Source organism: Apus apus, chromosome 1, assembly GCF_020740795.1.
Source record: "Apus apus isolate bApuApu2 chromosome 1, bApuApu2.pri.cur, whole genome shotgun sequence".
NCBI lineage: Eukaryota > Metazoa > Chordata > Aves > Apodiformes > Apodidae > Apus > Apus apus.
In genome coordinates, this window is record NC_067282.1 from 97,521,612 (window position 1) to 97,548,544 (window position 26,933).

General features: G+C 40.1%; 1 protein-coding gene across 4 annotated transcripts in view; it reads right to left on the reverse strand.

The window, feature by feature from the left end:
• Positions 1–26,933, reverse strand: part of ERG (ETS transcription factor ERG) — a 63,548-nt gene that overhangs the window by 31,316 nt on the left and 5,299 nt on the right. For all 4 annotated transcript variants that reach the window (XM_051641241.1, XM_051641233.1, XM_051641227.1 and 1 more), the window contains exon 2: positions 1,388–1,605. In XM_051641241.1, coding sequence (XP_051497201.1) covers positions 1,388–1,605 — 218 coding nt within the window. The remainder of the gene's footprint in view (positions 1–1,387; positions 1,606–26,933) is intronic.

Sequence of the window (26,933 nt, forward strand, 5' to 3'; positions counted from 1 at the left end):
TATTTACACTTGCTTAGCACAAAAAAAAGAAAAAAAACAAAACACCTCACTACAATTGATTGTAAGTTCTGAATAAGTAGGCTTACTAGAAGACATCCCCTAATTCTTCGTAACTTCAGTTCACAATTTCTTCCATGTATCCCAGATCTTTGACTATTCACTGGAAATTCTGATTTGACTTCAGCAGTTTCCATCCTTACCAGTGAAAAGTGTAGGGGTGATAAGCTGTCAAACCACTTTGCCCAACTTGTGGTGCTCATTACATTAGCACAGCAAGTGTGAACAGTAACCACAGTGTCCATAGCTGAGGTTTTTCTAAACATTTGATGCTGGGTGATAAGGTGAGTAGGCCGGTGCTTGTGACGAAGAGATGTGAAGCACAGTCTTCACTTGTACATCACTGACAATTGTGAGCAACTGATTCTTTGGACCTCTGCCCTTCAGCAACACCAAAGGAAAACTGCTCTGACAGTGAGGCATTTTAAACAGGAAAGCACTTGTTTGGATAGTTTCCTTGAAAAAAATAATCTTCTTTGTGTTTTTTCAGATGGATGAAATTACAGAGTGCTCCTATGCTTCAGAGAGCTACCAGTCAGTATCCACAAATCCACTCCATAACTTTTTCAGCTTAATCAAGACAATTCTCCTTCATAGCAACACTCCTAAAATAAGTCTCAAGACAACAATTAATGCACTGACAGGCTGTGGCTACTGTCCGTTGAGCTGAGTAATTTCTTTTCCTGTTCCTTTCTACTCCCCTGCTTGCCTTCATACAAGTGGTGTTTCTTCAGCGTAAGCACTTCTTAAATCCAACTCCATAGTTATGATTTTTGGCACTATGTTTTCAGTAAATATAAAAGTAAAGATCAAGAGTTCACTCCCTCTGCCATTACAAGAATTTACTTCCTCGTGCTTCTCTGTTTGGTTATATGTAGAGCAAAAGCAACTGCCCAAATTACCATATTTTGACAACTTCCACTGAGTGTTAGAACACATATGCTACACCTTTCGATGGATCAATGGCACTGCCCCAGACTACAGCAAACTTGTATTTTGCTGACTTTAATATATGCTATTCTACCTTATCTGTGATGCAAGCTCACAGCCAAAATTATCCAGTCAGAGGAAACACAAGAAGGTATGGCACAAGCTCATGAGAAAACTGTGCCTGTAGCATCATTTGAGACCCTGTGTAACACCTGAGTGGGCCTCATAATTGTGTCCTACAACGTATGGGAAAGCTGTAGGCTTTCAGGATGGCAGTTAGTGGCCAGGTAAAATCTCTTGGGTAATCTAAAATAATGCAAGATTGGCAGATTTAGACAACTGAGCTATACCCATCATAAGAAAAAGTGTACTTGAGCCACGCTAACACTGGCCTTATTACCTTGACCCGTTAACCTGGTTTGGGTTACACTCCATCTTGATGGTGACTCTGGCCGGGGGCTGCGATAACCAGTCTTGCTGGGGAACGCGTGGACTCATCTTTGATGTCTGCCCATATTCACTGGAGGAGGAGGCCGTCATCTCTGTCTTTGCAAGGTGGGGTGATCCGTAGGCGCACTCAAACAAGGACTGGTCTTCGCTCACCACTGATAACGCTTCCTGCAAAACAGAGAAGTCAGTGCGACCATGTTTCAGAGCAGACATCACAATATACCCCAAGATAAAAAGGCCTTGTCCGTCTCACAAGCAGATAAACAGCTGGTCACTTGCTCAAATGCTCATTACTTTTTAGGCACATCACTGCTGTTAGTGGAGGTGAAGACTCATGGTAATAGACATGCTGTCAGCACATGGCAGGACAACAACCTCTCTCTTGGGGAGATTCTTCCCACCCCGGGCTGAGAAGATGCACAAACACGTGCTACAAAACACTTAGGAATAGTGGTCAGGACCTGGGAGAGAGGAAAGGGCAGGATGGGCAGAGAAGCTTGGGGCTCTGGTGTCTCAGGTAGGGATAGGTGGCCCAGATCTTCTGGAGGTGAAAGCAAGATGCCATTGCTGCTTTCACTGCCTGTGTAAGGAACAGCCAAAAGCCAAGCTTTGCCGACTCCTTTGGAGCTCCTCTTCCTTCCTCTGGGACCAAGGCCAAGTCCCTTCTGGACAGAGAGTCAAGACAGCTGGGCACAACCTCAAATCTAGGCACCCTGCTATTTCTGCCAGAATCTACCACCAGCTTCAGTGGAGGTGCCCACCAACAGCACCAAGAGGACACCATGCCCACCAGCCACCTCTCTCTCTCTCTCATGGCAACCCTTCCTGGTGGGCCAACCTGGCTAGGCATTCTGCTCCAGCACTGTGGGAATGGCTTTCTGGCCACCTTCCCTCACCATGGCAGCACTGTAGCGGAGACCAGAGAGACACCAGAAGAAGCAATAGCTCTCTCCCCTCTGCAATCCATTCATGTTGGCACCAACTCCTTCCCCATGTTATCCAGAGCCTTGCCATGGCAGCTAGGAAGTGCCTGGACCTGGCTTGGGCAGGCAGCGTTCCTTCCAGGCCCATCAGGAAGCTGTGGGAAGTGCTGATGTTGTCAGAGAGATCCATCCTGCCTGAGCTGAGGCTCCCTGACCACGGGAGCTATTCTGAGCTCCCACCCTCCTGCTGGATTCAGCACCACACAGGTGCAGGAGACCACCCCTCCAAAAGCAGCTTTCCAGGGAAAGCCCCCCATCCTGAGGGACTACTTAGGGTGACCACAGGGTGTAAGAATGCAAATGGATGGTAACACAAAGTGCAACTCCCTCCTCCCATCCTGGCACCACAGCTCTGCCCAGGGATGACTGGAACAGGGCAGGCTGCTGCTCATCACCTCCCTGCCCCACGGCCCCCAGTGGCAGCCAAGGAGCAAACCCAGCACCAGGCCAGAGGAGCAGGCTTGGTGTGCGGCATGTCAGATGACAGCAGCTGTGGAGGTGGGCAGCTGGCAAGGGCTGCAGGTGCGGGGGCAAAGGGCTGTGGTGCAGGTTGGAGAAGCCCCAGCCAGATTCAGGGCAGGGTGCTCCACGTGCACCTGCACCCTGAACAAGGCAGCATGGGTGGGCCCACGTGGCTGCCAGCCCTGACACCGATGGCCATGGGAGGACAATAAAACCATGTGGCCCTGTCAGTGGAGGAGGATGTAGTGAGAGGAAATGGAAAAGAGGCAGAGTGATGGGAGCCATCCACTCCAGGAAGCCAGGTGGCTCTCTGCAGACTCCTACCTTCCCCAACTGCTGGGGGAGGGCTTTGCCAGACTCCAGAAGTCACATGCTGTCACATTTGTTCATTTTAAGGTGTATAAATTCATCATTCTTTCTATTTGCCTGGTTTGTGAGCCCTTGGGGTGCCCTCTGTTAATATTAATAATTTTCTTTGCAACCACAAGGGCTGGAACATCACTTTCTTCTCATTAATTCCCATGAAAACTGAGATCACCTCTTAATCTCTTGACTTGGGGAATGGGATCTCAAGCAGCCCTCCAAGTGCCACGGGACTCATGATTGAATCACTAACACTTGCCAACTCCCTCTTCCAGCCACAGGTCAGGACATGAAAATCAGACAGCCATCAGTGCCATTTCAGTACTGCTACTCAGATATCATTTGAGCGCAAAGGTCACCGCTATCACCATCAGTTTTAACTGCCCAGTTACTATCCCTGTTTTCATGCCCTCCCCCCAACCACTGCCTCTTAGATCTCTGAGGGTGTGAACGTTCTGTGAGACAGGAGAGATGCCCGAATGACATCTCTCCTTTTTGCCATTCCTCTCAGACTTTTGCATCTCGCCTGCAAAAATAAAATGCTGCTGCTGCTGGTCTGAAGCTTTTCTGATGAGTCGTTTCTGGGAAGACCTACAGATGGCTCCTGCTTTTCAAGGAGGTGTGGAGGAAGAAGACCTTGCTCTTTGGCTACACTGTGCAGAGGGCAGGGAGACTTGATGTGCCTAGATGTTTAAAGTAGCAGGGATTATATCACAATAACTAAAAAAAGAAAATGTTACACTGGAAGACTAAAAAAAACACACCTCATGAGAGGTGTGTTTCTCAACAGTCCATGAGAGAACTTCAGGAAGATAGATACATAGATACATAGATACTATATAGTATTATATACAGCCTGGCTGGAGAATCACAATGCATCCCATGCCTAAGACTGTTTACCGCACAGTTCCCTCTTTTCTGCCCAACTGTGGAGCTAATACATGAGCCAAAAAAACATAATGTAATGAAGCGCTAATTTTGGAAGACCTAGGTCCAGTAAACACATGAAAGTGCGAACTATATAGGAGAAAGCAGATACAAATTTGTGAATATTAAAGAGAAAATGTTATTCTACTCTGTAAACCATTTACTAATATACCTTTACAAAACAGGCCTCAAACACCACATAATGGAAATATTTTTCATCCTCCCACACACAAACGAAACAAAGCAAATTTATTTGGTTGGTTTTAAACCTGACCCCACCTAATGTAAGTTAATTTAGGAATACTTAGTGTAAGTATAAATGTAAACCAAAAAAGAAAGTTTTGCATTTATTTGCTTTACTAATGATAGTAAATATCACTTATGCTATGGATGCCTATTATATTGCACAAAGAGAGAAAATACACCCATGTTAGCTTCCTGAGAAGGTCAGCAAAAGCTGGAAATATGAGCCAAATTACTAAGGATTGTGTCAATACCTAAAAGACTATGGCAAAACCAAGACAAACATAAAAGAAAAAGACTCAGACTTCACATTTCAGGAAGATAAAAGCCTATTTATTCACGGACAAAAAAAAGCTAGAGTTTTGTTCTGATTGAATAGCAAACACTCATCTGTACTCCATCCTGTTATTCTCAGTCAGTGCACACTGTCAGGTCTGTAAAGGCTCTGCAGGAATAACTGAGTTTCTAGCACATTTTTACACTGTTGGGTTTGTCCTTATGTGGAAAGCCTATTCATGTATACTCTACGATAGCAAGTATCTCTGACACTTTATTCTGAGTCCTCACTGATCTTTGCTGGCCTGTCTTGAAGGACAGTAGGACATGTATTATTCCTTCCTTGGGCACATTACACAAGCTAAACTGGCCATCTAAGCTGTTGCATAATTTTGCGGAGTCAGCATAACTACAGGTCATGGTCTAAACTAGAATTAGCCTTACTTTCTTTTTAACCATCTTTTCTCTCTTCTCACATATAAATGAGTTTGAGGTTTTAGTGTGAAAAACATGGAACCTATGATTAGTGTCTGTATGGCTACTCCTGCCTTCAGGTGACTGTCCTCTCCTTCAAATGCAGTCAGGGCCATTGATGTCCATTTACCAGCCATCACTTCAGGTGATATATGTGGTCTTTGCATATCCTCACAGAATTACAGAATGTTAAGTGTTGGAATGGACATCTGGAGATCATCAAGTCCAACCCCCCTGCCAGAGCAGGACCACTTAGGGCAGGTCACACAGAAATGCATCCAGATGGGTCTTTAAAGCCTCCAGAGAAGGAGACTCCACAACCTCTTTGGGCAGCCTGTTCCAGTGCCCTATAACCCCTACAGTAAAGAAGTTTCTCCTCATGTTGAGATGGACTTCCTGTGTTCTAGTTTACATCCATTGCCCCTCATCCTATCGCAGGGCGTGACTGAAAAGAGATGGGCCCTTACTTCTTGACACACACCCTTCAGATATTTATAGACAGTAATAAGATCCCCTCTCAGTCTTCTTTTCTCTAGACTAAACAGCCCCAGGTCTCCCAGCCTTTACTCATGAGACAGATGAAGCAGTTTCTTAATCATTCTCATAGGCCTCTCAAGTAAATTCTCAAGTCTCTTGGACTCTCTCAAGTAAATCCCTGTCCCTGTTGAACTGGGGAGCCCAGAACTGGACACAATACTCCAAGTGGGGTCTCATTAGGGCAGAGTAGAAGGGGACGAGAACCTCCCTCGACCTGCTGGACATGCTCTTCTTAATAAACGTGAGGATACCATTGGCCTTCTTAGACACAAGGCCACATTGCTGTCCCATGGATAACTCGTTGCCCACCAGGACTTCAAGGTCCTTCTCCGTGGAGCTGCTTTCTAGCAGGTCAGCTTCTAATCTGTACTTGTGCCTGCTGTTATTCCTCCCCAGGTGCAGGACTCTACACTTACTCTTGCTGAACTTCATTAGGTTCCTGCTTGCCCAGCTCTCCAGTCTGTCCAAATCTTGCTGAATGGCTGCACAGCCTCCCAGTGAACCAGCCAATCCTCCCAGCTTCATATAATCAGCAAACTTGCTGAGGATACACTCTGTCTCCTCATCCAGGTTGCTGAATTTCTAGTTGTAATTTCTAGTAACCAGTGTCTGGGATAATGTAATACAAAGAAAGCAACATATGCTGCTTTTAGTGGCAGGTGGGAAAGGTCTTTCATGCAAGTCTGTGAAGTAGAGCTGCTGGTAATACTATGCAAGATCAATATTGGACATGGATTTTCTTCATTTCATCCTCCTTTTTCCACACATCAACAGCAAAACGTAAATATCAGTTCCTTCATTAAGCTTTCAGGGTTGTTTCTTTTAAAATCAGTTGTACTATGCGAAACCTGGCTTTTCACTTTGTCTTTCCATACTAATGATACAAGAAAAACGTCTTCTCTGCTTGGTTTTGACTTTCAGCTTCACTGGTAACTTAAAAAAAAAAAAAAAGAATAACAGACTGACAAATTTGTAGAACAATAGCTACAGCAACGCCTTTAGAGTAGGCATAAAGTCATAAGGACAAAGGTGTTTACTTAATCAAATGCAAGATAACTTGGCCTAGAAACATGAAGTTACAGGAAATGTGATTGAAGTAGTTCCCAGCATGAGAAGTATATGCAAGCTGACTTGTCCTTTCTATGCGAAGTCAGGAACTAAAGACAAAGACTTTTTTTCCTAAAGCTTTATCAAACTTAAGAAATAATTGAAGAAGACAATGAGGTGTACAGCTTACTAGGATTATTTGCTTGCACTGAGGGTTATTGGGGAAAAAATACTGCATTGAGATTTTAAAAGACTTTGGAGGCCATTCTAACATGGCAACTCTTTTTCTCAAGTTAAATCTCATTAGGGAACATTCCAACTTGTGCGTGAAACACATTTGTGTGCTGTTCTGTTCCTCCATGTCATCAACTCAGGTTCTACTTTAGACGTGACACCAATTCCATTAATTTGTATGGCAATCAAACTGAATCATGTCTCCAGGCACATACTAGCTGTATGTGTGTTTATATACATATATCTCAAAATATTCTGCTTTATTTTTAAAATTTCTTCAAATATTGGCATGGCTTATTGCTCAATCAACATAACATAAAAGGATTGGTAGATCTTTTTTATTCCCACTGGCTATCCAAAATCTATCAAGCAATTTGCTGCTCAAACAATGCTTCAAGAACTTTGAAAGTCAAGAACTTACTGGTCAGGACCATTAAAATCCTAGCAGGCAACAGCACACCAGTATGATGAAAAACACTGGCCACACCCCAGGAGGACCCTGGGCAAGAACTACATGTAAAGAGGAGGACACATGAGGAGACAAAACACAGCAACAACCCTCTTTATATTTTGAGAGATTCTGCAGGCAGTGAAATGCATTTATTGCTTGTGGAGTCATCCTGTGGAGTCAGCACTCCCACATTCTAAAATGGACCTGTTGACTGTGAGGGACTTGCAATAACACTGCAATCAAGAACTTTTAATTAGCTTTGCTATATGCAATTGCATTTATATAATCTATTTTTACACCGGTTTATGATATTTCTCCTCATTAATGCAAACAACTTTTCCTTCTTCTCTAATCTGATTTCACGGTCATATATATTTAAGCACAAGCTTAGAGCTCCATACGCCCACAATCCATTGAGACACAAAATGTTTTCTATCACTTGTCGGATGTCTACAGTTGGTGAAAAAAAATTAATTATCCATGCTACAAAGGATTCTGACAGACCAGGCCTTATTTTCATTTTAAATTAGACAAAAAGCTGCTATACAAAAACTTTCACCAAAACGTTTATTAAAAGGATGAATTATACCACATTGGCGTGTGTTCGGCAGATGTTAAAACACTCCAATAAATAGAACATTTGGAGAGGATCTGCACTTTCTGAGGGAAGACTGTTCTGATGAATACTCTGCAATTAGCTCTATTAAGTGTTTCCATGCTTCTCTGCACCCAGTATCCCTTGTATACTTGGTGACATTTGTTATTGGAATTGTGTGCAATCAAATTGCATGCAACTGTAACTGAAAGAAGGGACAGGTCAAAGTGTGCAAGAGAGCACACAGTATGCACCTTCGTACGGCTGCTCCAGACGTCACCAAGTCACTCTTCTCACTTGATATTCTCCTGTTCTTCCTCTGACTACATCTTCTGATGCACTAGGAAGCTGTTTATCTGGAGTGAAAGCCTAATTTCAAACAGGCTGGGAATGTCATTTCCATACTGGAACAGAGAGCACACAAGAGGCTGGACACCAGAACCTTGCAGAGCAGCAGGCAATCTTCCAGTCTGAAACTCTGCTGCACTCACGTCTGCAACAGGCACCACCACGTGATAAAGCAAGCTGTGGTTGAATGGCTTGAAGAGCTTCTAGCCTAAATTTGCTGTCCCGCTTTAAAGCCAAGCCTTTGAGCCTTGGATTCTTTGCCTCCAGCAATAATCAGTGAAACAAAACACAAATGATTGATGTTTTAGCCTTGCTATAGCTTATTAATCATGATGCTCTTACAACTCTCTTCTGACCATTTGCAAAAATAAGCTGTTTTGTAAGATATTCAATATAGTGTGCTGAAAATGCTGGAAAAGGTTATTACTTAAAAAGCAGTCACCTGAGTCAGGAATTGCAGCACACATCTGGAATATGTTTTCCTTCTAAATCTCTGAGCCTTGGATTCATTAGATCAGACAAAAATCCACATATCATATTCATGAGAGAGTTCAGGAACAACAAAAAGCCTTGGCAAGTACAAGACAGGAAAGACAGATGTTGTCCTCACCTCCACCCATGAGAATCTTATTGCTAGCTCAGCTAACATCCTCCACCAATTTGCAAAGAGCACTTGAATAGTCCATGTTAATCCAAACACAGGCTTGATGCTGTCACTTATCTGATATCTTCACTTCTTGCTGAGAAAAATACAAAGGATGTTGGGAAGCAAAGGAGAGCCACTGCTGCTGTCCCACTTGAAAAAAGGAATAACCAAGCATCCATCAAAGTGGTGTTATGAAATTGCAAGCTAGAATAATTTATGGGAAACAAAACCAGATTTTTAAGCCTCACAGATAGGCCAAAGTTTTGGGTCTTAATGAATAAATTCTGAGACATTATAAATTCAAATATAGACTGTGGTACTTTACCATAATTTCTAATATACAGACTGTCCTTCCTGAAATGTCAGCAAACCCTATTTTTGCCCAAACGATTTTTATCCCCCCCTTTCATCCTAAGACAATTTTTGTAGCACAAGGCATTCATCTCCAGGTCTCCAAGTGCTTCAAAATATAAGAAAAAAATCACTGTTTCACTATTGCAGATGGGGAAACTTTTTTAAGAATACTAAACATGGGTCTTGGCTCAGAAAACATACCTTCTTCATGCCAAGCTCTGTGCCCTATTTAGGACTACCCTGTATCTCACATACTAAAATTATCTCACCAACTAGAGTTGATAAATTGCTAACTTCTGGAGATCAGCAAGTGTCCAAAAGCACCTGATTCAAAGAGCTGCCATTTCACCATCAATTATTTCGCCCGCAGTCTTTACCTGACAGCAAAATGCAAATGAATAGTTTAACCCCAAACTAAGAGTTAATAAATGGAAATAGGAAAATCTTTCATACACATCATATGCCTTGGCCACCATCAAGGCAACACAGCAGGCTTGTGCAAACACAATGATGAAAGCCTCTGTCTTGCATCCATTTCAGTGCTCATTCAGTGCCCAAGTGACTGCAAGAAGGCTATGCCTGGAAGCAGGTCTGCCCATGCACAACCACTGAAGAACTGCATCAGGCTTCTGAATGAAAGCAGACCTCAAAATTCACAAGACTGTATAAAACATCCTAGGGAATAAAGCAGACAATCTCATGCTATACAATGATGAGTCCAGCTCCATTTCTCTTTCTGCATAAGTAGAGTCCTGGTAAGGTGCTTAAATGCTGAGGCGACACCAGGTTTTATTCACTTTATTCACTGCAATAGTAGCTGAATTAACAGGGTTAGTGGATGCAGGGCTGGGCAGCACAATAATCCATTTGGCTCAGAATGTTCCTGAACGTTTATGTCAACCTTAATTCCCCAATGCTAAAAACAATACAATTGCATCCTGCAGATTGTACATTGTATACATATTTTAAAGAAACTGTAGCTTTGTATGCTTATTTTAGCACTTCCATCCATATAAAGAGCTGTCACACTGATGTTTGAATGACTATTTTTTCAATACAATAGACTTCTTTTCCTTTTTATCTTGATAATATTGTCTATTACGAACTTAGAGAGCTTAAAGCTATTTTAACCTTCATGTCTGGCTGTTAACTTCTAGTGCTTCAAAATGCCTAGAAAACTCGGAGAACTTGGGTATCAAACTCCTTGCAATTTCTGCCTCAGTCCAGGGCTAGCCTCTTGCTTCTGTCCTGTTATTCTAGTACAGAACTTTATCAATCTGAAGGAGCAGCCAACCTTCTACTTGGTATAAAAATATAAACAACAGGGTATTTTTTTTCAGCAATCCTTCAAGCAAAGACTTGTTTGGACAAATGGGTGGCAGGTTTGTAAAGTGGTCCACAGCCCAATCAGAAGGGAACTGAGGCTGCATGCCACATCTCCTATGAACTTCTGCCAGTAGATCAAAACAGTATTGGGGAAGGCATCTTTGGACCTAAGCAGCTGCCCAAAACCAGACACCAGTTCCATTCTAGGCATTCAATCCCATCCCTTCTCCGTGTCCTCTTAAAATCTTTGGCATCATGGGTAGTCTCAGCAGTTTGGATGGGATGTCTTCAGGAACTACTGTGTGTTCCTTGGAGTTAGTCATCTGTGCAGAACTAAAGGCTCTGCTTGAACATGGTAACTGCTCTAGGATTTTGGTTTTGGTAATGTTATTCAGAAAATTCTTAACATAAAAATACCACACAAATTTTTCTGCCTTATTCAAAAGATTTGCCCAGTGTTATCACAAGGGAGTAACATTTGCAGTACTTTTTCCTCCTGTTTAATATTAAGCTGTGGTGGGCTGAACCACCGCATAAACATTTGTATATATAATTATATATGCCCATTATATACAGACACGCACACACAATTTTAAAGAATTCTATCCCCAAGCTCTGAAAAACTAAATGAAGTAAAAATAATTCAAGCTTTATAATACCTTTCTCTAAGGCAAACTGTATACCAAAGACAAATTCATCAGCAAAGTTATGAGAAATGTATAAGAAGGTATGAAGAGATACTTACAGCCATGACATTGATGAAAGAATGAAGTATAAGGGGTAAAATTGAAAATAGCATAAAAATTAGTTTCCTTTCCAATGAACCTTTGGTTTTTATGAATGCCTAACAGTATTGCAGAAATAACACTTGGATGATGGCCATGAACTGAACTTCTGGGTGACCCATCACTTCCCTGTAGTGACTTTGTGTATGGTGCTTGTGCATGTGCGCACACGTGTATGCCAAGAACAGGTCACTCACTTTCTGGTTAGAAACTTAGATTAAGATCTGGAGGAACTTAGCTCCAAATGTAATAGTTACCCCAAAGAAATAATGGGAGTTACCCCAAAGAAATAATGGGAGGACAAAAGGGTGTTCACTGGCCGTGTTATCTATTACATCTGGATGGTTCCCTCAAACTAGCAGCCAGGCATGGCAACTGGCCAAAAGAGAGAAGGGCAATAATCCTTGGGCATCCATAGAGATGCTTTTCTGCAGCTCAGCTTCCTCCGCAGGGATCCTTTGGAGCTGGAGATGCTCTTCTTTGCTGCATCAGGCTGACAAGGTCTCAGATGCTCTGCTATGTTCACCTTCACACACATTTTAAATTTTCACCTTCCTGTTTAAAGAACACTTATCACATTCAACATTTACTAATTTCCTTGCTTGATAATTTTGGCAAACAGTTTAAGACATATTTATTTGTAAGAATGTTTTTATTTAATTCCAATTGTGTTTATTTCTCTTTATATTTCTTATTGACTTCTCTACATTAGAGAACTGGAATTTAAAACACAAATACCGATTGCTTTCTAAAAATTCACTACATTAAGAGTGCTCTCCATTTTTTCCAACATTGTAACAGAAAGTCCTTTGTTTACATTAGTTTCCCTTCCTTTTCCTCCACCACCCTTAATTCTAGATCTTCCATGTATACATTGATTATATATATACATACATAGTATGATATGCTTCTTATGGTTACTCCCCATTTCTCGAGCATATGGAAAATTGCTCAGATGGGTAATCTTTCTAAATTCAGAATGAACTTTCCAAGAATGCCCACTGTGTGTGTAAAATATGACTTCCTGTCATGATAACCTTTACAGTGTATAGCCTAACATACTTTCCTATAATTGTTTATAACTAATATCTTGATTCATACTTCAGCAAATGTTATTTTAGTCATTTGCCACAAAACATGACTAATGAAATTAATACGAGGTTGAATGTCACAGGATTAAGTAATTTCTTTGTGTGTAAAGTTTAACACAGGAGAGTGCTTAGTAAAACAGCCATAAAGTTAAGTATGTGCTTATGTTTAAGCATAGGTAGCCTGCCCTGCTGAACCAGTATAAAGTAAGGATATTGTTGGTTTTAGATCTGTCCTGGTTTGAGCCAGGACATACACTATGAGATCAGTCAAAGACACCGGTATGGTTTTAAATATATTGCAGTTGAAGAGGTAGCCCAGCCAATGGATCAGAAAAATGTTTTCAAAGTATGACAGACAAAGGTTGGAATGAATGTTCTTTGTTTGTCCCCAGACAAAACAAAACAGAACAACCAGAAACGCTCACATATACAAAAAAAATTGCTTTGTGACACTAAAAAGTAAATTAATCCAAATTACACCTGTGGTTTTACTTTTAAATTGAGTCCTTATTCCTTTATTTAAGCAATGTCTTTTTAAATAAATTCACCAATCCAAAATTACAGAATTTGAAAAATTATTGTAGAAAATTTTCAACTTTTTCATTCTTTTCCCCATCTCCATGAAAACTATTTCGCAAATTCCACCTTTTACCTTTATTGTGAAACTTGTGGCTCTGCGATCACACTATCTGCTGGATCCAGTATGCAGCAAAAACAGGTTGTGGCCCATTTTAAATTGTAGATGTGAAATGCACATGACGATCTTTGATCTGGCGACAAGAGAAATCCTGCAGTTTTTCCCTGTAGCAGCATCTCTTCTGAACTATGGATCACCAACACTGTAACTCTAAAACCATGCCCTGTAGCTCTGATATTGACTGTATTTTTCAAAGCCCCTCTAAATGTGTTTATATACTACACTATGCCTTCAAACATACAGAAGAGGTATGTGACCTGTTTCTCTTTTATTGTTTCCCCAAACAAACCCATTTCCTACAAGCTGTTCCCATATCTTTTGTGCCATGTCCAGCTTCCCAGAAAAACAGCAGGAAAGCAAAGTGTGAACTCAAAACAACCCATTTCCACAGAACAATGTGCCATACCAAGGAGTGAGAGAGCTAGATGGGGGAGGGCTGGGGAGGGGGGAAAGACTGAGAGAGAAGGACAGAAGCCTGTTTTGATGCTGCCAAGGGCCTTAAAGAAGAAAGGAAGGAGGAACTTTTAAAAGTCACAGAGAGGAAGAGTTGTGTAACTGTAAATATGCAAGTGGCAAGTTTCCAACTGTTTCAAAGGATTTGAGCTTTCAAAATCATCAGGAAGGTTAACTGATTTGCACTCTGTATTTTGAGCTTCCAGGAACACCTTTGCATGTCTGAGAGCCAGAAACTATCCTATCTTTTTATAGACAACTCAAGCCATACTTGGTCATAATTTTAAGTTGAATCAGTAAGGAATGTAAACAGACACCATTTAAGCTTCTCTGCAATCTCATAAAATGAAAGCATGGACTAAATAAAGCAAAATGATACATGTCGTTCTGTAATGAGGGAAAAGCAGAAGATCATGTTGATTTAGTTCCTGGCTGAGATGAGCAATCTCTGAACTTCCTGGTATTCAGTAAACCAAGAAAACTCATACACTAAACTCCCATAAGTATAAGGCATATCACTCATTGAGACACTTAGGATAGAAGTCAATGATAAATGCCACTGTGTCATTTTTAAACCTTGTTTCCATATTTGGCTTGTCAAGGATATAAAAGCCGAAAGAAGGAATACAAGTAAATAAGGAACACATTATTTTAGCCATGCTGTCCATGACAATTTTCCAAGTAAGAAGGAAACATTTGTATAATGAACACAGCAATTGGAATGCTTTTTCCCAAATCAAGAATCTTACCAGCTTTGAAATTTTTAAGTAGGGAGACATTGTTTTGCAGAGTAAAAAATATGGTTCCTTTCTTTTTCTGTTGATAAAAAATGCAAAAACACAAACTTTGCAACCACTTGCAATTAAAACCCACAGTTCACCACACCACAATATGTCAGCAAGTGCTGGCATTACCATGAAAGGTGTGCTCTACAGAGAAGGAGACATGGGGCAACACTTGTAACGATATGTTGACTTCCTATTGTGGACTTTGAAACTGCCAGAGTACTGCAGCAGAAAGAACCTTTCAAATGCCTCAACAGTATTTACTAACCATGAATACTATGCAGTGCTAGATGCAAGAAAGCAATGGACTTTGCTAAGGTAAAAGCAGTAGACAGACCTTGTCACAAAATGCTTGTGGCTGACAGAGGGAACTCAAGTGGAGGGAGATAGATACAAAGCACAAGTGTATAGTGTGACCAATGCGACTGTCACCGTTGTGCCAGAGGTTATTATTCAATTGGAATGTGCTATGCAAAAGGTATTTTAAAAAATGAAAGGCAGGCAAGAACTGGAGTGGTGGTGAAAAGAAAAGACTGAGGAAGGGGGAAGGAAAAGAGAAGAGCTATTAAGCACAGGCTGGAGCAAGTCCAGCTAAAACCACACAAACAACTTATCCCTGTCTAGGCTCCTTCTGCAGCTGCCTTCTCTGACTCTACCCTAGCTGGTGTCTCTCTGTGTGTTAGCATCATGGTGGCAAGGGGGAAACTGGAAGGATCTCTCCAATTTTGGATGCCCTTTGACTGTTTAGGACCATCACTGTACCTCACAGAGGGGAGAAGATGTAGGAGCAAATACGTGTGTTACTGAAGTGCCTGCATACTCCCCCATCAATCCCAAATTCTCTCTAAATACCTGTGCAGGGTGGAAGGCAATATCCCTGCAGGCTCCTTCTGTGGCTAATGCCCTAATGCAGCATGTCTCATCAAAGGGAAGATGGCTCTCACTACTCTTGTGCAGAATCCTCCTGCCCTATTGCAATGCTGGGGTTTGGCTTTTGATAGTGCCAGGAGCTGCCAACAGCTGCCGACAGCTGAGGTAAGTCAATAAGACCACTTGACATGACAGCAGGAAGGTGGGCTTTGTATGTTTTATTTTCTCTCTGAGGGCCTGACAGATTGAAGACTGGAATTTAACCAAGGAAAGTCTGAAGAGTTTTCATAATATATCTTTCAATTCACCTGGAACACATCCAGTTAATGCAGCTTTTGTAGTTGTGAGTGTTCAATACATTTGCAAGTCGAGCAAATAATCACAATGCACACATAATGTGTAGGTGCCCAGACTCTGGTATCCAGTTTGAACTAGGCATCTGTTCAAAGCACGAATATCTCAAGACTCTTATTCTGCAGCCAGTTAAATACAAACTGATTGCTGAGGATTTCAAACAGCGTTTTGACCAAAACCAAATTATTTTAAATCGTTCAATGCGAACTAATTTCATTCCATCAGAGATAACAGAAACACATACTTGGTTTTGCTAAGAGAAGGCCAACTCTTCTGAACTCTTTTAATTATATAAAATGTTTCTGAACTCTTCTCTTACAAGATACTTCCAGTAACACTGAAATCGAAAACAGATCTTTAGAAACCAACTCTTTTGTAGGAATATGGAAAACAGATCTAAGGCTTCAGGAAGATTTTTCCTTCTTCGTATTCAATATTTCATCACTGACCAGGCATGTTTTAAAGCTGTTTATTACCCTCTGAAGCTTCAGACTTCAGTCACGACTGGGGAGAAAATGTTTGCTAGAAACATTTAAAATTCCTGCCACACTTTCTTGTATTCTACTTTTTCTAAAAATAGGCATTGTATGTTTAGTACACTAAATATTACATTTGTCATATAAACAAATACTTTTAATCAGTTATTTGAAAATTAATTTCTTATTTATGCAATTTTCAAAGTCTAGAGTTCCTGACTCCGTATTTCTAGTACAATCCCTGAGAATATTTTTCTAATTCTTACAGTATTTTTAGGTGTCACAGAAATAAATTCTTGCAAAGAAAACTACAGTACTCATTTTAAAACCTGGTGGCTAAAAAATTTGCATCACACACTGATCTTTTATATGAGCACTTCTATTGACATAAATAGATGTATTTGTAAATAAGTGCCAATAGCCTTTTATTTATAGATATTTACCAGAGCACTAGAACAACTTCAGCATTAATTGAGCTTTGTGGCAGCTTATGAAACTTTAGCACCTCAGTAGTATAATATCCCATTTCACAGCAGATTAAAAATGTAGAGAAGTTAGTAACTACTCCGGTTCTGTGAGGAACTGAAAAGCTACTAAAATCACAATTAACATGTCTCAGGATGAGAAGCTGAAAAAAAGCAGCTGTTTCTGAAAATACACAGTGATTTTTTTTCCAAGCTACACTGTGGATATAACTGAAAAGCCTCCCCTCCAGTCCTCTACCTGAGTCATTAACCATCAGATCATGCATATACAGAACCTCCTCTGTCTCACTGGTGCTACATAACTCTCTGTTCCCACTGGAGTTACAACATGAGAATGAAAAAAAAGGCAAAATGTCCTGTACTTAGCCAGCAACAACAGGAGTAATTAGTAGGCTACTGATTATACAAATAGGAGGGTCCTAGATTTTTTTTTCCTCCTGTATTTTCATTATTCAGAGGGAAGTATTTTTCCACACAAGAAAGGTAATGAAATTTGTAGAGTCAAGTGAACTGCGTTTCTGGTGGAGAGGGATACAAGATGTTTGTGTGAAGATGCAGGAGACAGTGTGTAACCAGCTCTGCCCTTCAGAAATATGTTTAGAAGTTTAGGGCAACTGAGGATTACATAAAGCAGGGAACAGGCAATCTGAGGGAAAAATGAAAACAGAGGAAAAGATTAAATAGTCCTCAAGGAGATCAAAGAAATCTAGAGAAGGAATTAATCTAGATTATTAAGAAAAAGGCTGAAGTCTTTCAGACCGGAGGATTCTCCTGGTGGCTGGAGCACTGGGAAGGCATCGTGTACAACAAAGCCAACCAGAGAAACTAAGAAAATTTGAGGCAATTGAGGTAATATTCATGAGGACTTTGGTGTGTTGGAGATATCCACAGAGGTTACAATTTATATGAGACTATGCATTGCTTAGTTTGGTAAGACTTCACTATATGGAGACAAATGAGATGAGTTTTTCTGGAGGAGTGTACAAAAATAACTTAAAAAATATATTCATTTTAGCTTATAGATATATTTTGACATCTGATAAGCAAACCCACAGGCTCTTGGAAGTTTATAAAGTAAATCAGACAGAAATACTAAGTGAAAGGGGATAAAAAAGATATTGAAGGTCTGGGAAGTGAATGTTTCTATCACGAGTTTCTGCATTAAATTTCCTGTACCCTAAAAGAAGACAGAAGCAGCATTTGGTATTTACTGGACACATTGGGTAACAGACTGGAATGGAAAGGATAGATACAAACACATTCATACTACAGCAAACACAGAAGATACAGCTTAGAAAAACACAGTGGCTGGTTAAACACATTTTTCATGTCAGCTCTGCTGGGGCTTTTTAGCAGTAGGGCACACAAGGGAATCACAGTGCAGCTTCTTTCTGAGCCCAGCTGAGATTACAAACAGTCTTACATAAATCTTTGACAGGTTATGCTAAGCTTTTTGCTGAATGACCTGCCCCACAAATGATATGTGTGATAAGGACAATGTATTCACATGTATGAACTGAGGACACCTCCTTGTGTACAATTTCCACAGTTGTGCTGGGACCACCATGGGCATCACAACCCCTAGAACAGCCATGACTTGCTCTGCCATTTGCCCAAGTACAGGGCAGGTAGGGAAGTGCTTGTCTTTGCCCTGACACAGCTTGCCTGGAGAGGAAGGCAGCTCCTCATGGCAGACAGCAGCACATCCACTCCTCTGGCAGAGGTGATCGCCCAGGGGATGGCACTGGCCTGTGCACAGCAGCTCTGCCAGGCTGTGGCCAAAGGGTGCAGTAGAGCTCACTGCTTGATCCCAGTCTCATTCAAGAAAAGAAGCTCAGGGTCTTTGCACAAAAAAAGAGGCCCACTGTTCTGAAGAAGCAAATGTAAATTTTTAGCTTTCATTTTCGGCTTTGGATTCTCTGTGCATTTGCCTAATTTATAGGAAAAATCTGAAAATTTTGGTGATAATACGTGTGGGACTTCTTTGCTTGGAAAGCTAGACTTTTTTGGAAGTTTGGGCCTCTATTCTCCTCTGTTGGGCATACTGTCACTTATCTACACAAATCTGGTGATTGTAAAAGGTCTCTGGAGTACTGCAGATTGCAGTTTAGACTCATTGTTATGAAAATTCACAGCATAATTACTTCGTTTTTCTTGTCTCCTTGTGTCCCTTATATACGAAGCTGATGGCTTCAAAAAGTCCAAAAGTTTGTCCTCCTTAGGATGCTCCATGATTCAAAGTACTTCCTTGACAGATTTTGTTTTCTCACCTTTCACTTTGTTTATGTCAGCACTGACTGGCACTGACTATTAATGCTTCAGTTGCTTATGCAGTAGTTTGTAAATTACTTTGAAACAAATCACATTGTTGCTGCTTCTTCTCAGCATCCAGTTTTAGTGTCATTATCAAGCTCAGAAGCTCAAATTTCAGCATCATCCCAATCCTATTTGCTTTATCTTATCTAGAATTTTAAAAGAGTTGATTCTGAGGATTTATCAAGCTTCCTTTTTAACAACTCTAGTTGCCAACTTTCACAATCTTGCTGAACCTTAGGTTTCTTTGAACATAAATTCTAGGGTCAGCTGAAAACCTAGGACTGCTAGTTTTCATTAAAGCTAAAAATAATTAATTTCAATATTTAAGAGGAAAAAAAGATTAACAATATAACATCCACTATTCCCTGAAATCCTATTATTTTTAAGGTCATGCCATCATCACATGAATTCTGAACATTTTTTTACTAACAAAAAATGTAGCATTCCTTACTGTTGCCTTAATTTTAATATCAGGTCCCAGTGCTCCCTACCTCCACCTTGAAACTTTATTATAGGCCCTTTTGCAACATTTTCCCTCATCTGCTTATTCAGCCTTCTGAATTTCTCTGAGTCCTTCTCTTTTCACTAAAGAAACGAACAGAAGAGAGGATGGGAAATAAAAAAAAACAATGCCTTAGGGCTCACAGACACCTCACTTAACACTGACCTTTCTCTAGCAACCTACCAGCCCCCTTAATTGATCCTCTCCAGTGTCATAAAAGCTTTCAAGCTGCCTACATTGCAGCATTTGGAGAGAAAATTATTACTAAGATATATAGAGGTATGTTATCTTAACTTGTGATAATACAAACATTGGGTATTTACAGATTCTAAAAAATGAGCTGAAGCTTTTATCAGTTACTATACAGAAAACACATTTCTCCAATAAGTTAGACTGCTAGCTTTATTTCTCTATAGCTTCAAGTGTAAGGCTTTATATTGGAAATCTGATGGCAAGAAACCATCTGAATCCAGGCTTACAAACTAGAAACATGACTAGAAATATATTTGACTCTTTATTTTTATTAATTCAAAAGCATACCCTAAAATTCATAGAATCATAGAATCCTAGGGGTTGGAAGGGACCTCGAAAGATCATCTAGTCCAACCCCCCTGCCAGAGCAGGGTCACCTAGAGCACATCACACAGGAACGTGTCCAGGCGGGTTTTGAATGTCTCCAGTGAAGAAGACTCCACAACCTCTCTGGGCAGCCTGTTCCAGTGCTCTGTCACTCTCACAGTAAAAAAATTTTTTCTGATATTCACCTTAAACCTCCTATGCTCCAATTTGCATCCATTACTCCTTGTCCTATCACTGGTCATCACTGAAAAAAGCTTAACTCCATCTTCTTGACACTCACCCTTTACGTATTTGTAAACATTGATGAGGTCACCCCTCAGTCTCCTTTTCTCCAAACTAAAGAGACCCAGCTCTCTCAGCCTTTCCTCATAAGGGAGATGTTCCACTCCCTTAATCATCTTTGTGGCTCCGTGTTACTGAGTGTTCATCTGCATCAGACCCTTAAACAAGGTACTCATTTTGTGCAGATCTACTTCTGTACAGAGGAAAAGGTCAAGACCTAAGTGGTACTACCACCACATGCAGCCCCTTAATAAGCAGGTAAGCAATGTTCAGGCACTGTGTTTAGTTCTGCTGCAGGGTGTCTGCCCTGTGATGCATTCAGCCCCGATATATTAAGTTTTCAAAGTTTTAGTCAGGCCTCAGAAATAGAGTACCTAAAAGCAAGGCACTTTGGGTCTGCCTCCTGGCTTTTCAGCCTTTAGGCTAGATTCTTTACTACTCAAGAGTCTTTTGCCAATGAAAACTGAACCTTTCAAGTATTCATATAATTTAAGAAACCGTCCTTTAAGAAAATCACTAAATATCACAAGAGTCCTGATGAAAATCGTGAGAGTTGGCAAGAATTGCATCCTCCAAGAAGCAGATGAGACTGACAGAGATTAAGGCCAAACAAAACCTCTATGAAAGAGGAGAACAACACTATGAAGGCCCAAGCTCAGAAGAGAAATACACTTTAAATTGAGTTTGGTCCGGTCTGGGTTCTAAAATGTTAGATTAAATATGTCATGAAGATGTGAGGGAAAATAAATTAATCTGAAGACATATAAGAATTATCATCTATGCTAATTGGAAATGATCTGGGCACCATTACGGAGAAAGAATTAGTTAAAAATTATTTAGAAGTCAATAATATAAATATGCATTTAATAGACTGTGCTTTACTTCAAATTATTTTTAAACATTGATTTAAATGTACTTTTTTTTTTAAAAAAAAAGGTGTTATAGTTGTCAGATCTGCAACACACTTTCCTGCCAAGCAGTTTTGCAGCTTGTAGTTAATTGTTAATGCATTTGGAAAGTTGGGAGTTAAAAACTCTCGTCCTAAGTGAGAAAACAAAATGCAAGAGCATTGTATGTGTAGCAACAGTCAGTGGCAATTTTTTGTCCTAAAGTATGTCATTGACACCACTGTGAATAAAAACCTAAACCACCACCATCAAATGAAGACTTTAAAAGGGAACAGTTACTACTTTGGAAAACAAATCCAGCCCCAGTTTCTGTATATTAAAGATGGGAGGGGAAATACAGAAGTTCCCCAAAACTGCAGTTTTCTAGCATATCAGCCAGTTAAAACTACACGTTGGGAGGAGGGTATAAGAAATTTTTCTCAAATTCATCTCCCATGTGACTGTCTTTCTTCAACTTTCAATTATATTATTTTACTAAACAAAGTCTTCTCTTAGGTTAAAAAGATCTAACCCCTTTCACTTTCCTCACTTTTTCTAGAAAGGTGGTATTGACTAAGTAGGGGTTTTTCACATCACTGCAAGCGGGTAACATAACAACACTTTTCAAATGTGAGTAAGCAATCCATCTTCAAAAATCTATCTGAAGTCTTGCTGAGCAGAAACAGTGGGAACTCTCAAGCTGATCAGCACCTTGGAAAATCAAGATCTTGTTCAGGGATCTAAGCAGAGATTTAACAACCTAATCTGAGGGAACGATTATTGTAAAACATTCAACATAGACCATTTAAAGACTTTCTACTAAACTTGCCTCCTTTGGCATAAAGCACCAATGATTTAGTTTGGATTGTAAAGATTTACTATGTACTTTTCCTATCTTATTAGAATCAGTAATGAAATCCACTTACTTGAATTTCTTTGGCTCTGAATGCATACTGCTGAGGAGTGAGACATCCAGAGGTTAAATTCCTGTCTACCTTTCATTTCAGCTTTATACCTGTAGTGAGTATACTTCCTTAAAACTTGTGGATTCTAAATCAAAGGAAAATTTATTTTTAATCTTACTAGTATTTAAAAAAATCCTAGGAACTCAGCAGTAAACTGATTAGACTACTCTGATTATTAAAAAATAAAATTAAGACACTGACAGAAGTGTAGATTTAAGTTTTTTTTAACAAAATACATTTCCCAGATAATTTATTAGCTTTGATAAATGTTTCTAAAACATTTATTAAAAATAAACAGTTTCAGTAAAGACCTTCCCTGAAACATTTTCAGAAGAATAACTGCTTCTTGACTGATATTACTAACAATATATACAGTTTTATTTTTCTCACTATGTAGGAGCCCCATGCATGGGAACAATAACTCCTTTTTAGCAGTGTGTCTATTAGACAAGGACAATGATCTGTTTCACTGTATTTTTTCCTATATTTTTGTTCCAAATCGGAATAAATATAATGATTTTCTGATGTCTCCCTTGACGTACATCTCCTCACTACTTAACTTGTCTATGCTATGTATGTGCAGACACTTCCATCCTTACAGGTGTATAAAATATGCTGGATTTATCTTCTTAGTTCAATAAAAAGAAAGTGGAGCTGTCACCTCACCACTGCAGAGCTCAGCATGATGAGGCACATTTGCACACTCTTAATCTAAAACATCAGTGGAATAGCTCAATTACTTTCAGTTATGCACAAATCTGTACAGTTTGATGGATCACATCTACAACGACCATTTGATGAATACGAAGCTGCCTGCGACCCTCCACAGAGATTGCTTTTTTGGCTGGGACAATCCAGCCTGGTTCAGAATTCACTGAAGCCAATTGAGAGACTCAGCACCACCAACAGGATCGTGCTGATCCCAAGCCAGGACAGGAAACTCTGAGGAAACATAAGAGCTACCCTGTTTGTTGCCTTGAATATTTGTATAGTGTTTTGGAATTTAATGACTCAAGCTGCATGGAAGAAACTTGGCAGCCAGAGACTTTCGCCAATTTGTGTTATTTTGGTTGTATCAGAACTCCTGAAATAAACCCAAAACTCCAGTGACACTTTTGTATTCATGCCATAGCTTTCTTGAACTCACTCCATTGAAGGGTTCAGGCAGATCTGTCCTAGCAGTCTTGGCTAGCAAGGCAAAATTATGCTAAAAATATGATATGCCCAATTCTCCTCTCACTTTATATCCACCTTCATAGCCCGTTTTATATAGGGGATCCAGTTCTGATTTACTCTAGCTTAGAGAAAGAGGAAAATTCAACAGGTTTACTGTAGAGCCCAAGAGAAAACTCCCAAAGTTTGAAATTCTTCGAGTGGCCACCGTCCTGTATTTCCTCTTGCTGAAAAAAGTGCTAACTGAAGTGGCCACATCCATCAGTTAATTGACTGAAACATGGTCCTGGGTTCCACATCTCACAAATGGCTATTTTGTTGACAAAAATTTTCAAGAAAAATACACCTTTGGATCTAAAAAAATAATAACATATTCAGAAGGAAACAGATATGAAAAAGGAGGCTACAGATGATTCAGCTGGAGTTTGTGTTCATTAAGAGGGTTAATACAAACGTTCCTGATTGTTTCTGTTGTTTATGAATCTCGACCTTCAGAACAGCACTGAAATGTGCTGTCTCCTAAAGATGTTCCCTACCGATATGACACACACTTTGTATTGTTTCACTGCACACAAGCATTAGTGTCCCAGAGGTAACCCACCCTTCTTTTAACGGCTGGTGACAGGTCCAATGGCTGAGCAAAAATCAGTTGAAGGAAAGGGAAGTCTTGTCGGAAACGAGATTAATCTTGTAACGAGTGTTCAGCCCTGATAACCCATCTGTGCAGAGAACTGCTTTAACTGGAGAGCAATTAACCTTCACCTGACAAGCTCTGTCCAACCGTTATAAACAACATTAAAGGCACAGGATCCCCTTCTTTCTTCCCCCCTTTACGTAGACTAAACAATCAGATTCTGAATTCCATGAACACGGCACATGTACAAGTGCCTTGATGACAAATCGCAGGAAAATTTTTTTAAAGGTAATGGCTGTATGGAAATAATGTGAAATATGTCTCTGGCCACCACTTTAGTGAGTTGCTCTGATTAGTAAAACACAACAATTTTGATCACTTCCAAGGGAATACCTTACGCATGAGGGAAGCTGATGTGAATACACCAGTGACTAACAATAATAAAAATGTATGCAAGTAGATAAGAGCTGGCTAACCACATCCCAGGAACACTGCTTTCAGCACAGAGCGTCCATTTCCCCAATACTCCCGTAAACCCAAAGCCAAAGGGCAACTTTCTAGAGGTTCTTCACCTGTGGCCTAGTGGAAAAAACTTGTCAAAACTAACTTCCAAGTTGCAGAAGCCATCTGCAATAACTAGGCTTTTGGGTCAGGTCCCCACTGGACCAGCTCTCTCACTGGATGGCTCCAAGTGATTCAGTGTCTCAAGGGGTCTGTAAATCCAACCTCAGATTCCCAGCCTGTTAGACCACAACACAAACTCAAACAGCTGCTCTTCCTAAAGTAGTCTGAGGAGACAGCTGAACATGGGTCTGTTCTTCAAAGATGAAAAGGCACGATACATATGAAGTAAAACCAGCAAAGGATTACTCAAATCTATCTGGAAAGGCCAAGATACCAATCTCAGTCACAGTGGCAGGAACCTGGAATTACTGCAGGGGAATCATTGGCAAAACAATGCACAAAATTTGGGCTGAGCCCATGAATAACTTGGGTAAAATGCTTGGCCCCAGTCAAACCACTGTCCAAATACTTTTCACTTCTTTTAGGGCAATTTCACTTCAGGTTTTGTAAATCCTTATTCATTCTATACATGTGCCTGAAAGCAATTACCCTGAAGTTAGGATTAGCAAAGGAGGTTTTCTGTATTTACTTTTCTTTTGCTCTAGATTTCTCTTTTTCTTAGCAGAAGTTAAAACATACAGGTTAGTCATGGTGTTACTTCTCTGTACAGTGAGGCAAAATTTCCATTTCAGTAATTTTTGTTGAATACATATGTCACCATGGCTTACAAGAGATAGCCATGACTCTTTATTATATCCCAAATACGCTCTAAACTACTTGTCAGAGAAGTCCACATCAAGGGCTAGTGAAATGTTTATTTTATTTGGTGATGCACACTATTAAGGAAAGGATGCAGGTAACAAAGAGTTGGAAGGAGGCTGGTTGTTCTCCATCTGACAGAACGATTATGCATTTTGAAGCATCCCGATTTACAGTATTTTAAAATGCAGGACCACTTTTCCTGTCACTACAGAGAAAAACCCTGGTATTTCATAGTCCAACAAAATAGCATTGGTCTTCAATTGTTACAGAAATGATGTGCTGTATGGTGGCTTAAATATTTAAATAGTAGCAGGCAGAACACTACCTTTTTATCAAACAAGAAGGGCTTAGATCTTTACAGTGAACTAGATATTAACAGATAGGAAGTTCCTATTGAAAGCATTTCCTGTATTGGTAGTCCCTGATTTTGGCAACTTATCTGGGTAGGAAATGAATGCAGGAAGTTTCTGTCTACAGTCTCTTTATCATCAAGGTAATTGCTGTGGCAGCATTTTGCTGTTTATCAAGCTAATAAACATATAGTCTAAAAAAAGATGTTTTTCAACTCTGAAGAATGAAAGTTAAAAAAATCTTACAGGCTAGCATTGCAGTTATGCAAAATATTCCATAGAGAATTAATATGTTGCTACTTATTTCTCTAAGTACATCTGTAATTAGGGATTTGTCAAACAAAACATTTCCAGTCTCCTGTGGCTTTTTTCCCCAGTTACAGCACTGTTTCTCTGTATCTCGCTCTTACACCTCTCTTAAGTCAGGTAGGTAATTTTAAAGAGTTCTGCCACTTCCCATAAATAGTTATTCACCACCCCTTCCTGCAGGTATTTGCATAGACCCAGTCCTTGTAATTTGTTGTTGTATTTCCTTCCTATCTATCAGGCACTGGTTAATGTGGCAACACATGTATTTAACCATACAAGTCAGATTTTTTCCTAGTGTGAATAGGTTATGCCAGCCTAGTGACACAAGTTCCCACCCACCAGCTGAGATATACCCTCAATAAAAATAAACAGACACTGCAAAACAAAGGAAGCATCACACCATATACATTCCTTCCACTCAGTAATTTCCAAAATCCCCCATGCCAAAAGACCATTTGCCTGTTCCACTGTATGAGGACGATGGGGCGTGTCCCTCAGCCTAGACTTAAAAATTGCTATTATTGGTTATTCTTTTTTACCTTTTAATGTTCAATGACATTTTTATAACAATAATAGTAATTTCATTAATTTTACTTTGAAACAAGTTAGATTTATGACTTTATAGTTACCTGATGTGCTAATCACTGCTTTGTACACAGTACTTATGAAAAGCCATCACTAATATTTGTTTATTACCAATTAATATCCCTTCCCTGAAAGCAATGCTTAATGTTTGTAATAGGACGACTATATGCATAGTAAAAATCAGCAGCTTGGTGCCTAAGGATGCCTGCCAAGGACAGGTAACTTCCACGTGACAGTTTTGCAACCTGAACCTCATCAGATTTCCTGAAACTTCTTCCTCCTCTGTTCACTGTGATGAGCTGTTTCCATTCCTCCTTTTATGGGGG